Raw genomic sequence first — 15868 nt, forward strand, 5'->3', positions numbered from 1 at the left:
CTCCCTCGCTCGTCTCCTATGCTCATATTTGGACTCGGCCGCCAGTGCCCAGGAATTTCCCGTCATGCCTCCCGCCGCCCCGTCCGTCGCCCAGAGCCGGGGAGGACGGGAGGGAGGCTCGGACAGCGGCGGCGGCGGCGGCGGCGGCGGCTCCCTGGCCCTTCCATGAGCCGGCGGTGGACCCTCCCGCGCCCCCTCTCGCTCTGCCTCTGCCTCTGCCTGGCCGCGGCGCAGGGAGCTGCTCAGTCTGGTGAGTTCGGGCTCCCTCCTCGCCTCGCCTCTCCTCGCCTCGCCTCAGCCCTCCTCCCCGACCCTGCCGAGTTGAGGTGTGACCCCGACCCTAGCTCTCCGCCGAGCGCCGGCTGCGCCCCCTTCAGCCTCCTGCGGGGAGCACCCCCTTTCCTGAGCCGAGGAGGGGCGCGGGCGGTGACAGGCGGGTGGAAGGAGGTCAGGGCTGGCGTCGCCCCCGCCGACGGGAGGCGTCTGGCTGCCTCGCTGACACCTTATCCCGTCCCGGAGCGAATCTGACCCGAGGGAGGCTCTCGCCCGACGCGGGCCCCCGAGGGAGGGGCCTGGCGGGGCGGCCGGGGAGGGGACTCCTCCTCCGGCTCGGGAGAGCGTCGGACCCGCGGCGTGGGCCACCCCGGAGCCCCCTGCCCCGCCGCCGCCACCGCTCAGATAACGGGTCCTGGCGCGTGGGAACGGCCAGTCAGGCCCGCGCGTCCAGAAGGGGCGTGGGGCGCGGGGCAGCGTCGGGAGCGGCGGGCGCGCGGCGACGAGGGGCGCACCCAGAGACGCACGGCCGTCCGCACCCGCCGCGGGGTCAGGCTCCTGCGGGCCCGGCTGGTGTTGAATAGGCCAGAACCCAACAAGTCCCTGAGTTTGTCAGGTACCAGTTTTATCTTGTTTTTAAGCGGAAAAAGAGCATTCGAGTCCGGTTTATAAGTTTCACCCTGGACTCTTTACAAGTATATGATAGAAAGGTGCCATTCCTGCCTTATTTGGTTTAGGACTATAAGCTATCAAGTTGGGGTAATTTTGCAGTCTTAACAGGATGATTTTTAAAGATAGCTTGCTGTAAATCATGTGGAAAATGTCAGCGAGGAATTTTTTTTTTCTTTACTTAAGATTATTATAAAAAGTAATTATTTGGAAGCCCAAATGTAGAGTTTAAGGTAAATGTGAAATTGCATGAACTCACATTCTTTTTCATTAAAGGTTATTACAAGATATTGAATATAGTTCCCTGTGCTGTGCAGCAGAAACTTTTTAAAATCTATTTTTATATATAGTGGCTAACATCTGCAAATCTCAAACTCCCAAATTTATGCCTTCCCACTCCCTTTCCCCTGGTAACCATAAGGGTGTTTACTATCCCTGCGAGTCTGTTTCTGTTCTGTAGATGAGTTCATTAGTTTCCTTAGTTCTTAATTTTATGTGGAATGGAAGAACAGAAAATATAATTCCTCAGAGTTGAGATTTCTTAGGAAATTTTAGTTTGCTTTTGTGTTTGTCACGGATAGACTAAACTGTCAAAATAAGGTATGGCTAACAACTAGGACTTATAAATTGGTTGAAAGCTGACTCCATTAAGCATAGATTATATTCAGCACCTTCTGGTCAATTGCTTCATCTTGCCATTTGCAGTGTTGGTGGCAAAATTAGATTTTAAAAGGTAGTTTTATCTATGAAATAACTTTTAGGATTCTTGTAACTTACAAAATTGTCAATTCAGATTGATGGGAGATTTTTATACATAGTATGTGCAGCTTATCAATGTTAATTTAAGTTATGATATCAATTTCATGTTTGCTTCTGATTAATATCATTTTTCAAAATACTTTTTATGGATTTATATTTTAGGAGTAACTTTACTAGCACTTCTTGGGGAACACAACAGGTTCTAACTTCACAGTTTATCAACGGTCTTCTAAAAAATACTGTGCTGCACGATAAAGGATAGATTGTACTGCCGGAGATTATGGTTTTCTTTTTTCCTCAGTGATGTGTTGACTTAATACTTGTGGTAAAGCAGCCCTTGAAGACCAAAATCCACTGTACTATGCCCCTTGCCAGCAATTTTGAAAACCAAATCTATATTTGGACCATTTAGACATTTATTCTTTTAATTTTGGTCCCAGCTGACATATAAGTCTAATTTCTGGTGACTTTTATTAGCGCCCTATGTGAATGTCTGGAATTTTTTTTATATGAAAATAAGTAGCTCTCTGCCATTTAGAATTTTGTCACAGTGCCTAAGCTTCCTGTCTGCCAAGGCTGCAAGCATACAACTTCATTTAGGTTTTAAATCAACATACAGTTTTTTTGGCTTTTAAAGTTGCTTGGTCTAATATCTCAACTAAAATGTTAACCCATTTGGTTAGAAATCTTTACTGTTTTGCTAAACTTAAGTAACAAGAATATTCAAAAAATGTCCCAACAGTAGTATTTGTAGATTTTCCTAATACAACTTTTCCTTTATAATTAAAAAAATAAATTGCCAACCCTTAGGGCAACTTTAGGAATAATGCTTTTTGTTTCTGTCATAATCTGTTTACAGTTCCTTTGATTTTTATTTCACTTGTGTTACTACAGTTAGGGACTTGGTTGATTAATTTGCTCTGGATGTTTAGCTTCCTTCTCTGTAGAATGATGAGGCTGGGCATAGTCTCCATGTCCCTTCCAACTCCAGAATCTTACAATATTGTTTTTGTTTATGTAATTCTGCAGAGCCACCTACTACGCTGGTTCAAACTTCTGATTGTCAACTTTGACTTGCTATACATGTTAAACTGGTCTACCTGTCGTCAGATCTGATGGGTGTGGATCCAGCTTTGGGGAGCTTGGATCTGACTCAGCAAAGTCTTGATACCTGGCCCATCACACAGACACATACACCTGGACAGACTTCCACGATATTAAAGTTCTGTTTATTTTCTCCCCTCATCTAACAGCAGAAAGTGCTGGTTATGTCTCAGGGTTAATGCCTAACTGCTCTTTAGGGATAGTTAAACCAGGCCCTAAGATGGTTTGTTATTCAGTTTTGGAATTCGGGTCCCGGTTAGGGATACCGCTGGAGAGGACCCAAATCTGTGTGTGGTTGGGAGAGCTGTGGCTAGTTGCTTGGGAGCATTCCAGATGAAATGCCCTAATTGGGTTATGACTTTTAAAATCATACCTCAGAGGAGACTTAATTGGACCTACCCATCTGGTTTATTCAGAATTAAATTGGCTTTGGGTAGGAGGGTAATCAGATAGCTATTTAATTTACCAGTTGTTAGTTAGCATCTTTGATTCAAGGCTTTACCTTGAATATTTGTTTATTTTCTCCTTCCTGAGCATGTTAGGTTTTCCTTTTACAATGCTCAGCACAGTCCCAGATCCCTGTTCACGTATTTGTCTCTATAGCATACTAAAATCATATGTATGGCTTTTAAGGAAATACATATGAAAAGAAAGTATAGGAAAAGTAGATCGGTAGTAAATCAACCAATTGACCTTATGGAGGATTTGGTTATTGCCTCATTTTAGTTTCTGTTGCAAGGAACAGAAATGAACTTGTATTAGTTTTAGGAAAAAGAAAGAAAGGGATTTGATGAAACCCAAGTGCAGACAGACTTTACTAGGGACTGGGGACTGGAAAACCTGGAACTTTCCCTGCCTCTAGTCTTTGCCTTTCTTTGCTTCATTGTTCTCTCTTTGCTGAACTTTTCTTCTTTTTTTCTGTGTTCACGGTTATATGCGGCTACTCAGCAGCTCCTGAGTAAATACTTAGTAAACACTTTATGTGTCCCTCCAAGCACAGGTAGAGACAAAAATCAATGAGCCTTGATCCTGAGATCCTGCGAGAGAGAACCTGACAGACATAGTCTGGGTCACATGGTTGATCTAGGTTTTTCTAGAACCTAGGTGTCTTCTAATTCTAAGGTGTCTTCTAATTCTAGACTTCTTTGTATTATGTAGTGCAGACACATGGTTTGATTTTGCATTTTTATATTTTATGTTATGGGGTTATTAGTCCTTAAAAAGTATAATTTTCTCTTGATTGCAGTGTGTGTATAGAAGTGTGTCACCTTCAGTGGAATCCTAAGATGTGTGAGCAGTTCATTCATGCTGTGTCAGGAATGCTGAAGAGGGAGCCTCTGGGGTAGCTCCACATTCAGGAATGATTATGCAGCTCAGGATCCAACTCAGCTTTGAAAATCCTGTCTAATAACAGCTAGTCCATCCTGTAGATAATCATCTGCATATTTCAGAATTCACTGAAGTAAAATGCTGAGCTCAAATAGCTCTTAAGGGTTAATTCATTAAAACTATGTAAATGATCATGAGAGACATTCAAATTAGTAATAGCTTAGGGTCCAAGAGTGCATCAGTTTTTTTTTTTCCCTATCTCTCACACTTCTAGAATTTTCCACCTCTGCCTTTCCTTTAGACTGTTACTTCTGCCTGGGACACCTTTCTCTCATAACCTGTTGAAGTCCTTAAGGGCTCTGTTGCATGGTATTTTGTGAAACTTTCTTCATCTCTTAGAATTTGTCATTTCCTTATGCTTCTAAAACATTTTGTACCTTGACTGGAGCACGATTTTACCACCTTTCATTGTAAAGTCCATACTCATTCATCTCCTTGATTTGACTCTAAGTTCTGTGAGGCCAGTGAATCAGCCAGAAGAACTCAGACTGTTAGCATCCAATGTCCCAGGTATAATGCTTCCAACTTTTTCAAAAGTTCTGAAGCTTTTATGACATCCTTCTTGTCTCTACCTTCTTCTTTTGACATTGAAGCTCAGTCACACTATAATTCGTGGTTAGTTCTTGTCTATTTTCTAGATTTTATAGGCTTTTCCATGAATACTCTAGTTTCCTGTGTGAGGATCAACTACATAGAATGATAGGATGTTTTCCTATAAACTGAGATGGCATAGGGAAGGAGAATATAGCAAACTCATGTGGAAGGAAATTGACTTTTGTTGAGTCCTCAGTATTTACCAGATCAGATAGGGCAGGTGTAGAAAACAATTGGAGCATATATGAAGGTGAATAGTGGGAAAATAAACTATAAAGATGGAAAATTAGGTTTGGCCTACAACGTGGAAGGCTTTTAATGCTAGGTGAGGAAATTTGGACTGGGTTTAGTGAGATATGAGATTGAAGTTTTTTTGGCCCTGGAAATGTCATAATCAGATTTGAATTATAGGATATACTATCTAATAATTCAGAGGATGAACTGAATTGGGAAAGAAACTGTTGGACCAATAAAGACAGGTCATAAGAGTTTTTGCTAGAGAATGAAAAGACCTGAACTAGGGTAGTAGCAATAGGATTGGAGAACTGTTGCTGAAGTAAATTGGACAGAAATAAACAATTAATTGGATGTAGGGAAAGAGAAGGATGAGAAAGGTGATGGTAAGATGTTAAGCCTGGGCGATTAAGAAAATGTGAACTTAGAGCAGGTTTGTAGATGGGAGTAAAAAATAAGTTCTGTTTTATTTAATTTTTTTTACGAGACTGACACGCTTATGTATTTTTTTTAATTTTCTTTTTCTTGAACGATTTAACCTTTTTTTTTCTTTTACTATTTCACATTTTTATTTTTATTTTTGGGGAGAGGAGATAATTAGGTTTTTATTTATTTATTTTTAATGGTGGTACTGGGGATTGAACCCAGGACCCTGTGCATACTAGGCATGCACTTCACCTCTGAGCTATACCCTCCCCCCCAATAAGTTCTGTTTTAGATCTATTGCATTTGAGGCACTGGTAGAATGTTCATGTGGAGATGTGTAATACAATTAGAAATGTGAGACCGTCACTTGGAGAAATGGGAGTTGGAGATAAAAGATGTATGAGTAAGGAAAGTTAAAAGTAAAGCGGAGAAGAAACATTTGTTGACTGGAGTAAGAGGAAGGGCACAAGAAAATCATCATAAAGAAGATATAGTTTGATCTGGCTTTGAAAGATGCCCAATCAGTATATGGCATTCTGTCCATGAGCTTTCCTTATTTAGAGGACACTACATTTACTCCCTCCACAATTAGTACATGGGGAACATTGAACAAAGGATACTGTAGCCAGAATGACCTTCCGAACTGCAAAATTGTTGCTGCTATTTCTTTGCTTAATCTCTTTCAGTGGCTTCTTATCTTTCTTAAGATAGAGGACTAACTCCTTAAAAGTTTTCATCATCACCAAGCCTTGCTTTCCTCTGTACTCTGGGCTTCCTACAAGTTGTTCAGTTGACCCTGAAAATGTGTTCTGCTGTCTCCTCCCTGTTCCTCCCTTTACCTTCCCCAAGAACGTGAAGCAGATTCGATTCCTACCAGATGCAGGACTCTGGCTTTTTTTTTTTTTTTTTTTTTTTGGTCCTTTATAGGCACTTCTTATTACCATGAATAGGTTCTTATCCATAAAATAAATATTGACAATTTCCTAGTCTATAATAAAATAATTTATAATAAATTACATCCCTTCCCCTTTTTTACAGAATTCATTGCTTCTCTTATCTCTTCAAGTGTCACCTGCAAGGTTCCTGAACACTTGAGTTGGCCAGGCTGGCCACTGTGCCCTGACTCTGATGCTTGGCTGTGGCAGCCTGGAGAAGCACTCTTCCCTGGCATTTGTATAGTTGGGTTGCCCAACTGTGTGCTGATTTGGAAACTGTGAGATAAATTCTTTATACCTGACTTCCTGAAAGAGAGTGGAGGGAATTTACTTCATTGAGAGGACTTATCTGGACAGACTAGATAGAGGTTTGTAAAGTATGGAGATGGCTGAAGGTGAAATAGAGAAAAAGTGCTGGTGTAGGAAGTGTGCTAGCTTCCTGACCAAGGGTAGATTCTGATCCTAAGTTTCTAAAAACAGTACATTATTCATAACATTTGTCTCAAGTGACATACTCATGTTCAGTATACAGGATCAAGAGTAATTTCTAACTCAGTTAAAAAAGGGGGGGGGCCCTCTCATATGCTAGTAGTTGTGCTTTTAGTAGCTGTTAACTGAGAAAATACGTAATAACAAAAAGTCACTATAAAATTTGGGTTTTTTTTTTAATATAAAAGCATTCTCATATGCTTGGAAAATCCACATATGTGGAAATTATGAGTCACAGAATCTATAGACAACACTTGATTTCTTGCTTTGTGGATACTCTCAGGGAGGTTCTGGTCTCAACTTTCAGCGTCTCATTGTTGCCTCACTTTAGAATGTGGGGGAGACTCTTGTTTGAAAATATGAGCAGTAGCTAAACCTTTGCAGTGACAGGAAAACTCCTTCTCAACATCTTCTTTCAACAGCAATTGCCTGTTTGATGCCAGGCAATGTACTTTATGCTAAGACTGGGCCATTAAATAATCTCAGGGGTTAGTGCATGAACACTTTAAAAGTTATATTTTCAGATATAGGAGCATGATTCTTAGGGCTACTGTGCTGTTTTAAAGATGAAAACTAGTAGATGGTTTGCATACAAGTACATATCTCCTGCAGTCTCTGTTGTGGCCACGGCGTAACAGTCTTCTGTTACTGTAAATTACCCAGTGAATTTTTATAGTTTGTTGGACCAGTTGTTTTACTTAAAGGCAAAAAAGAAAATCCAAACCAAACCAAACAAATGAATCCTTCAGTACACATGTTAAGGCAGCATTGAACGTAAGCCCATGTTACATGTTAAGAGTCCTTAATAATATCAGGACAGCCCTTGTATAAATCTGAGAGCCCAGGATTTACATTATTCTTTCATTTCTCTTGCTTCTATTGTGTTTGGTTGTCAGAGAATCTGGGCTTGGTTAGGGTTGGGAGAGATCTAAGGTGACTGTTACAGGTGGATGCTTCTTCTACTTCAGATCAGTGTGTAAGAAAGGAAGTGCAGGGCCGTGTCTCCGGGTACTCAGTACGAGAGAATAGATAGGACAGTGGGTGAGGGGCCGCGTGTGGTCCCACAGTAACTGAGAGTGAAAAAGAAAAAGTACACGCACTGTTGTCATCGTTCCGATTTCTTGGTGTGTGGATGTGTCTTCTAGTCAGACCACCCGCAGAGGCTGGGAAGGGGATTGAGCTGAAGGCAGAGGGTGTTCACTTCTGTGCAGAGCCAGCTGAGAAACTGCAGATTCATTAGCAGGTCTGCATCCATTCGTGTGACAAGGGAGTCAGTATAGTCACTTGATAGCGACTTGGAAGACTCGGTTTCCTAGTCCTGTTCTTGCCTAAGGCACTTAAGTTTCTTGTGCCTCAGTTTTCACATCTGCCAAATGAACAAAACGGGCTACAAAATGAATGAATACCTGATGTTGCTTTTGCATTAAGATTCTGTAATCTATGGTTTCCCTAAAGGTCTCCAAGTAGCTTTCATAATATTTAATGGAAATGGCATGATTAATAAATTATACAAAAGTGTACATTCTCTTTTTATATTTGGTTCAAGCTGTCTATTTTGTGGAACTATATATCAAGGTAATTCTGAGTCTAAGATCTTATGTTTGAAACTTGTAGCCTAGTGTGCCCAGTAATCTGATCCATAAGCAAAGTTACATAATCCTTTTAAAGATTTAGTACTTATTTAGAGGATAGGTTACAGTTGTATTAGATGCATCATATTAACTATACCGTCTAAAAAGTAATGGCAGTAAGCACTAGAAATTATGTTGGTTGTTCTAAATGTGCAGCTAAAACTCACCTATTTAGGCTTGGTAATATATCTCAGATGGGAAAAAGTCCTCTTTTATCAGGGTATGCTGCTCGTGGAATTTGCCTTTGACCATTCTAGAAATATATTTAACTCTTAAAGCTAGTTAATTTAGTCTTATCATTAAAGAAGAAAATCTTTTCCATTGGACTTTAAAGAAAAAAAAAAACTTTACTAATTTGAGAAGTTAAAAAAAGTATCTTCTCTTGCCTTTAAATGTATTGGTAAGTTTTTGCCCTTTTTATTATAAACTATTTCACACACACAAAAAGAATATGTAGCATCTATACAAGACATGAAGAATAATTGTTAAAAATCTAGGTGCCCCCCACTCAGCTTCCGGAGTGCTGTTGAAGCTGCCTGTGCAACCATCACCAGTCACATCCTCCCTTCTTAGAGGTACCCACAGGCATGCACTTTGTGATTATCACTTAACACAAATGATGACTGATAAGCTCTTGCTTTCTTTATAGTTTTACCATAGGTATATCTTTACATACTTTATCGTTTAGTTTTGCACGTTTTGGAACGCTGTATAAATGGTATTATAACTTCCATAACTTGCTTTTTTCCCCCCATGACATTATATTTGTGTTATCAATACTGGTGTATATAACTTGTTTTTTAGAGATTAGCATTTCTTTTATTAGCTGTATGTTTTTCTACTTTTTAATTATTTCTGCTCCTTGCACATCTACCCATTAGGGTTCTTGTGTTTTCCTATGGAGTCAAATCTTTGTATTTTCCCCATTGCTTTTATGCTTCACCATCCATGTATCACGTGATAATAATGATGATAGTGATAATAATAATAGCAAATACATTCAAATGCTACTGTGTGGCAGGCACTAGTTTAAGTACTTATTGTTTACATATATTAACTCATTTCATGCTCATGGCAGCTTTACCCAGGAGGTACAGTATTATCATGGTAACTCACATATTAAGGCTAGGCCTGGGTACAGAGGCATTCAATCATTTGAATGCAGGCAGTCTGGCTCCTGAGTCCATGCTCTTCATCATTACGCTATTCTGACTCCTTATGGAGTCTTTTCTTTTAATTATATTCTTTCCCGTTTAACTTTTTAAGGTATTGAGATGTTTCTGTGGCATTCAAAAAAGAATGGTCATAGTATTTTGTTCAGATTGGTTCTTTTGTGCAATACCAGTTGTTTAAGGTCATGCCAGTTTAATTTGCTTCATGTTTAGACCATGACTTTCTTACATGTGTGTGTTTTTTTTCTCAATTTTCTGGGATTTATTATTGCTTTTTCTTTTTCTAATTAGAAGGAAATAGTATGCCCTCTTCATTATCCTTTAAAAATCTTTCAGTTTTTTACTTTTGGTGTGTGGTTTGGAATTGATTCCATCGATTCCCTGTGCTCATTTGGGCCAGTTTCTTCATATTTAGACAATGACATCCTCTTTAAAAAAATACGTGAATAACCTTACATGAATTACTTAATCTTTCTGAGCCTTGGATTGCCCAACCAAGTTACTTTGTTAAGTGTGATTATTTTATTGACCAGACACACGTCATTGTTAATCAGAACTTCTGTGTGTGTGATATAACCAAGTACAAAATAATCAAGAGAGATGATGAAGGAAAATAATTAAATAAAGGAAAGTTCTTGATAGTGGTTGGAAACCACTGATTTCCCCCATCCCTCTAAATTACACAGCAAAAATCTTAGGCATAGAGAGATAAAAGCCCTTTGTATCCTAACTTTCTTTGGTATCACTGTATTTTTTCCTAATTGGATTAATTTCCTAATTACTTCACTATTCTCTTATATTCTGTGACTTCATGATGCCTTCAGATTGTCCAAACTCTTGGATCCTCTCATAATATCCCTTATTTAAACATGCTTAAATTTGTTTCACCTTAAAAAACAAACAAAAAGCCGTCTCAGCTTGCCATCCTCTGTGACCAAATTATCTTACAAGTTGTTTGCATTCTTACTGTCACTCTGCCATCTATCCAAAAATATGTGTTGAGTGTATGTTACATGTCTGGCACTGACTCATCTAATCTCTATGATGCAGTAGGAACCAGAGACGAAGGGTTTTCATTTCTAGTTTGGAACCAGCACATCCTGTAGTAGAAAAAGGAAGAAGACCATTTTATGGTAGGAGCAAGAGGAAGGATAGTTAGAGTTGAAGGTAAAAAGAAGGGCCAGCTCATATGGGGCTTCTACACCATTGTGAGGAGTTTAGATATTATTTTGTGTGACAGAAGCCATTAGGGGGTTTTAGGTAGGCGGTGGCAAGATCTGATATGCTTTTAAAAATAATCATTCTGGCTGCTGTGTGGAGAATGGATGGGAGGGGCCAAATGTGGAAGCAGGTGGACCTCTTAGGGCTAGTTCGGTGGTTCAGATAAGAATTGATAATGGTTTGGACCAGGGTGCTGGTGACAGAACTGATGAGTGGCTGTGGAGTAGAACCATACAGGCTATTCCACTGAAATTTCTTTGATTGAAGCCACTCATGTTGTCCATATCACTAAACCCATTGGACTCAATTTGGTCCCTATCTTCCTGACTTCAGGGCATTTGATACACTGACCACTCATTCCTAGAAATATTCTTTTCTCTTAGCTTCTAACACTGCTATTTTTAGATATATGGTCTTAGGCAAATTAATTAAATTATCTGTGGCTTGGTTTCTTCTCTTGAGGAATGGGGATAGTGGTGTTCCTACCACATGGGTTATTGTAATCATTAAGTGAGGTAGCAAATGTGAGTTACTTAGCACAGAGTGTTCCACAGAGTTAATTCACAGTCCGTGTTAGCGAGCAACATCGTCATCACCATTCCTGTCACCATCATCATCGTTGTTCTAGAAGAACACTTTCCTTGACCTCTACCTTCTTTGGCCACTACTCCCTTTTGGTCTTCTTTGCCAATTCCTTCTCCTCCAGCTCACCTCTAAATGTTGAGTTTCCCCAGGGCTCTGACATGTTCTTAGCAATCTTATTTACTCTATGGCTTCAGTTCCATTTGATAAATTAACTCCCCCCAAATTTACCCATAAGCCTAGTTCTATATGTAAGCCGTGATCCTGTATATCCACTTGCTTTTATATCATTTCCATTTGATTGGCTGTGTCTTAGGTACTTTCAACATGTTAAAAACTTTTTTTTTTTTTTTTTTCCCAATCTTAAGCCTCCCACCTTTTCCTCTAGCTTAGTAAATGGTATTACCATGTGCCCAATTGCTTGAGCCAGAGCTGGAGGCCTCCTGAATTTTTTTCCTATCTCATGCCCTGTATCAAGCTTTTGCCCAGATTTCTGCAGTAGCTTCCTAATTACTCTCACTACCTCTGTTCTAATGCCACTCCCATCCATTTTCCACCTTTCGATCATGACAGTCTTTTAAATGTGAAGAGCTGATCATGTTACTCTTCTTCAGTTACCTCTCTTTCTTTTTAGGATCAAGTTCCAAATTCTTATAATAGCTTCAAGATTTGCTTCTGCCCACCTTGTCAGCCTCATCGTCTCCCCCATCTGTTCCTCACTTACACCTCCCAGCTGCACTGCTCTGCTTTCGTAACTCTCAGTGGGCTCCACTCACTCTGATCTCAGGGCTACTGCTTGTCTTTTTCTTTGTCTAGAACACTTCATTCCTCATCTTTAATCTGGGCAACACAGTTTTAACCTTTATTCTTACTTTAAATGTTACTACCTGCAGGAAGGCTTCCGTATGCCTCCCGAACTAGGCTACTTGCCTCTGTTTTGTAGGATCTTTATTCCCTCTTTGCCTCTCTGTCTTACTGCATTTGGTGATAATTTCTTTCTCACTAATATGTGAGCTTCATGGTGGCAGGGGCCATAACATCTTAGAATTCTCCCTTTGTCCCCAGCATCTTTTTGTTAGATAGAGTAAAGGATGAATGCAGCGTAGGCTTGCCCAGTTTAGGGAGTGAGAGGCCTTCTAGTGGAATTTGGTGTGTTTCCCTTAATCTTTCAAGGTGATAAAAGGGAGAGAAGAGAAAAGTTTAGGTTTACTGTAGTTTAATTTCGGACTCCAGGGACATCGAACTGGAGGTGGCCTTTGGGTTTCTTTTCTCTGATTGGAGTGACATCAGAATTTACAGGCAGTGCCCCGAGTATTTCCCAGGTTTGATTGTCTTTTTCAAAAGCCAGCCTTGGCAGTGCTTGACAGATCCTTGGTACGCTAGGTTTGAGCATCGCCACAGAGCCCCTGTTTAGTGTGGCTTTCAGTGTCAGAAGTGCTTGCCACAGTTACTTGTTGGAGCTCGATATGCCATGTGCCAATTTCCAAGCTCTCCATACCTTTCACCTACCTCTTCTCTGGCCTTGGCTCCTCCTATTTAGAATCTTGGATTCTCTTTCACTCACTTGCAGGGACAATGTTTGCACGTGAAATGAGTTGGGAGTTGGCCTTTTCTTCAGCACATCTTCTCTGTGCTTTATCTTGCCAAGATTTTCAAAGTGGGTTTATTCTATTTTAGTTTCCAGTGCTGATGTAGATTTTCCTCTATTTTTATGTTCTGTTTACCATTTCAGTGGGAACTGGTGGGAATCTGATTAAGGGAGAACATGCATGCATTCTCTTTTAAAAGATACTTATTTGTGTTGCCACCTTTGTCTTTGTGCCTGTGTGCAGTCTCTTTTTTTTTTCTGCTTCTTTTCTTTTGATCCCACTATGCCATTGCTTTGTTTTATAACTGTATGAGAGTCACTTTTTATTAGGTGCATTTAACTCATTTATATTTTATGTTATCATGGACATATTTGATGGTACTCCTTAACCTGTTGTTTTATCCACTTATGATCTTTTCCCCTTGGTTTTCAATCTTTGGTCATGTGGTTTCTATGTTTTATTTGCTTTTATATTTCATAGGGATTTGAAAGAGTAGCATCATATTTTAGGTTCTATTACCTTGAACAAGTGTTTAAAAACATCATCAATCCTGAACTAATCTAATCATTGAATTTTAAAAAGATGTAATAGCATTTGGTGCTTCTCTGCAGGAAGAATTTTGGATTCTTATATTGTTTTGCCTCTCTGCCTTTGTTAACTAAAGTGGGACCTATAGATCTACATGATTACTGCTGAATTGTTATTTTTGTATTCTATATTTACTCTTTTGAGGATTATTTTTAGCTTTTGCATTTAATTATATAACAACATCTACTGTATTCAGTGATCATGATCATACCTTAACTTCACAGTTCTTAAGAATATTTTGATTCATATATCGTTTGGCTAGAGTCTATTCATGAGTTGATGTCTTTTTTTTTCCTTTTTTCTTTTTTGGTAGGAAAAAAATACATGCATGCACATTTCCTGAGCTCTCCTGTTATCTGAGGGAATTACAGACTGTTTTATGTTAACCCTCCCTTGCAAAACAACATTTAATAGATAAGAGGAATCCAAAAAAAGCATAATTAGGAGGCTGGAAAATGCTTATAGAATCATCTGAATGCAAATAGTACTGTAATGAGGGAATATAGAAAGTTGCTAGCATTCCTCATGGAAGAAGAACCTTGAAACAATGGGATTTACTAGCATCAGATGACAAATCTGTAGCAGTCCCAAGATTACTGCTGGGAATTCAGTACCTCTAATGTTGTAGATAATTCTCAGGGTCATGATGCAAAATTAGCTATAAGTGCTAGAAATGGTTTTATCTTTGAATAAGAGTGAGTGATGTTGGCAGTTTTAATTGAATTGCAACAGTATTTTATAACTGCTATTGATATGTTTAAATTAGAGTTGACCAACGTTTACTTTGTCAAATTCCTGTTTTACAAGTACATTTGCCTCATGTATGCATAAAGTTATATCACTCTATGTAATTGACTGAAACAGTTGATTACAAAACTTGAAAATTTTTTTGTCAGATGATTTTTTGACAATCACTAAAACATAATTGCTGAAATAGAAAATTTAATCTTAAATTATTCCTACCTGAGTTATCTGTTAGATAAGCACCTCATTCTTACCCTGTCCAAAACTGAACTAATTAAACCCTCCAACACACACTCACACACACACACACACACACACACACACGAACACATGCAGTCTCATGTACATGTGCACATATGCATATGCACTCTCGCATTCTCTCTGTCTCTGCGTGATATCTCAGACCTCCTCTTGCTTTTCCTTCTCCTTAAGGAAAGTAAAATTCACTGAACAGTCTTAGTTACTTTCAAAAACATTATCTCACTTAATACTTCCAAAGCTTAGTGAAAGAAGTGTTATGATCTACATTATGCAGGTGAGGAATCAGAGAAAACTAACTAATTTGCTCAAGATTTGTCAGCTGGTTAAATGACGGAGTCAGAAGTTGAACCCACTTCTGACTCTTTCCTGTATACTGCACTGCCTTGGTATAGTATAGAACTCTGTTCCTGGGGAAAATAGGACATTATGCACAGAGATGGGGGAAAACAGAGGAAGTGACATTTGAGTTCAGTTCTATGAAAACATTTATTGAGCCTTTATTTTACAGAGATGAATACCACTGACTACTCTCAAAGAGTTTATAGGAGAGGCATATATATAAGCCTAAAATTCTAACATGCAATAATAGATACAATAATAGAGGTACTGAAGTAGGAAGTAGTGTAGAGGAAGAATTAATTCGTTTTCTAATGGAAGGGTTGGAGAGAAGGGTGAGAAGAACGGCTGTGAGAAGAAAGTTTCCCAGAGGAGCTGATATCCAAACTGGGTCTCGAACGTTAAAAATGAAGACTTCATTCTTTATATACTATGGAATATATGCATGCTATGATGAGGGTAGAAAATGTGTGTTGGAAACAGTAAATAGTTGATTATCATTTGGAGAAAATATTTACGTATTTATTTGACAGATACTTATTGAAGGCTAAGTAGAGATGAGGCATTGGTGAAGTACTAGAGATAAAGTAAAGGGCAAGAGAGTTAACAGGTTGTATAGTATATCAGGGAGTGTTGGGGACTGAAGTTAAAACAGGAAAAGAAGCGAATCTGATAGGCCTTGAATGCCAGGATAGATTGGTTGAATGTTCCCCTGTAGGTGTTAATGAGCCACAGACGCACATATGGTCAGAGCTAGTATACAGCACTTCTGCAGCAGTATGGAAGGTGACTGTGAGGGCTGTTAGGGTAGAGTCAGGAAGACCAGTAAGAGGCCATTGCTATATTCTAGATGGAAGATGAAGAGGAAAGGA

At 39.4% G+C, this 15868-nt stretch overlaps 1 protein-coding gene across 5 annotated transcripts in view; it reads left to right on the forward strand.

Moving 5' to 3' along the window:
• Window positions 1–3: 3 nt before the first annotated feature.
• Window positions 4–15868, forward strand: part of MSRB3 (methionine sulfoxide reductase B3) — a 258819-nt gene continuing 242954 nt past the window's right edge. For 2 of the 5 annotated variants that reach the window (XM_032493340.1, XM_032493344.1), the window contains exon 1: window positions 118–250. Coding sequence is in view for 1 of the 5 variants with exons in the window: in XM_032493339.1 (XP_032349230.1) it covers window positions 19–250 (232 nt within the window). In the remaining 4 variants the exon portion in view is untranslated. Of the gene's footprint in view, window positions 251–423; window positions 890–15868 lie in introns of those variants that run through there. The other 3 variants (XM_032493339.1, XM_032493343.1, XM_032493341.1) reach the window with 3 other exon arrangements.

The sequence above is a fragment of the Camelus ferus genome, chromosome 12 (genome assembly GCF_009834535.1).
Source record: "Camelus ferus isolate YT-003-E chromosome 12, BCGSAC_Cfer_1.0, whole genome shotgun sequence".
NCBI classification, from domain to species: Eukaryota; Metazoa; Chordata; class Mammalia; order Artiodactyla; family Camelidae; genus Camelus; species Camelus ferus.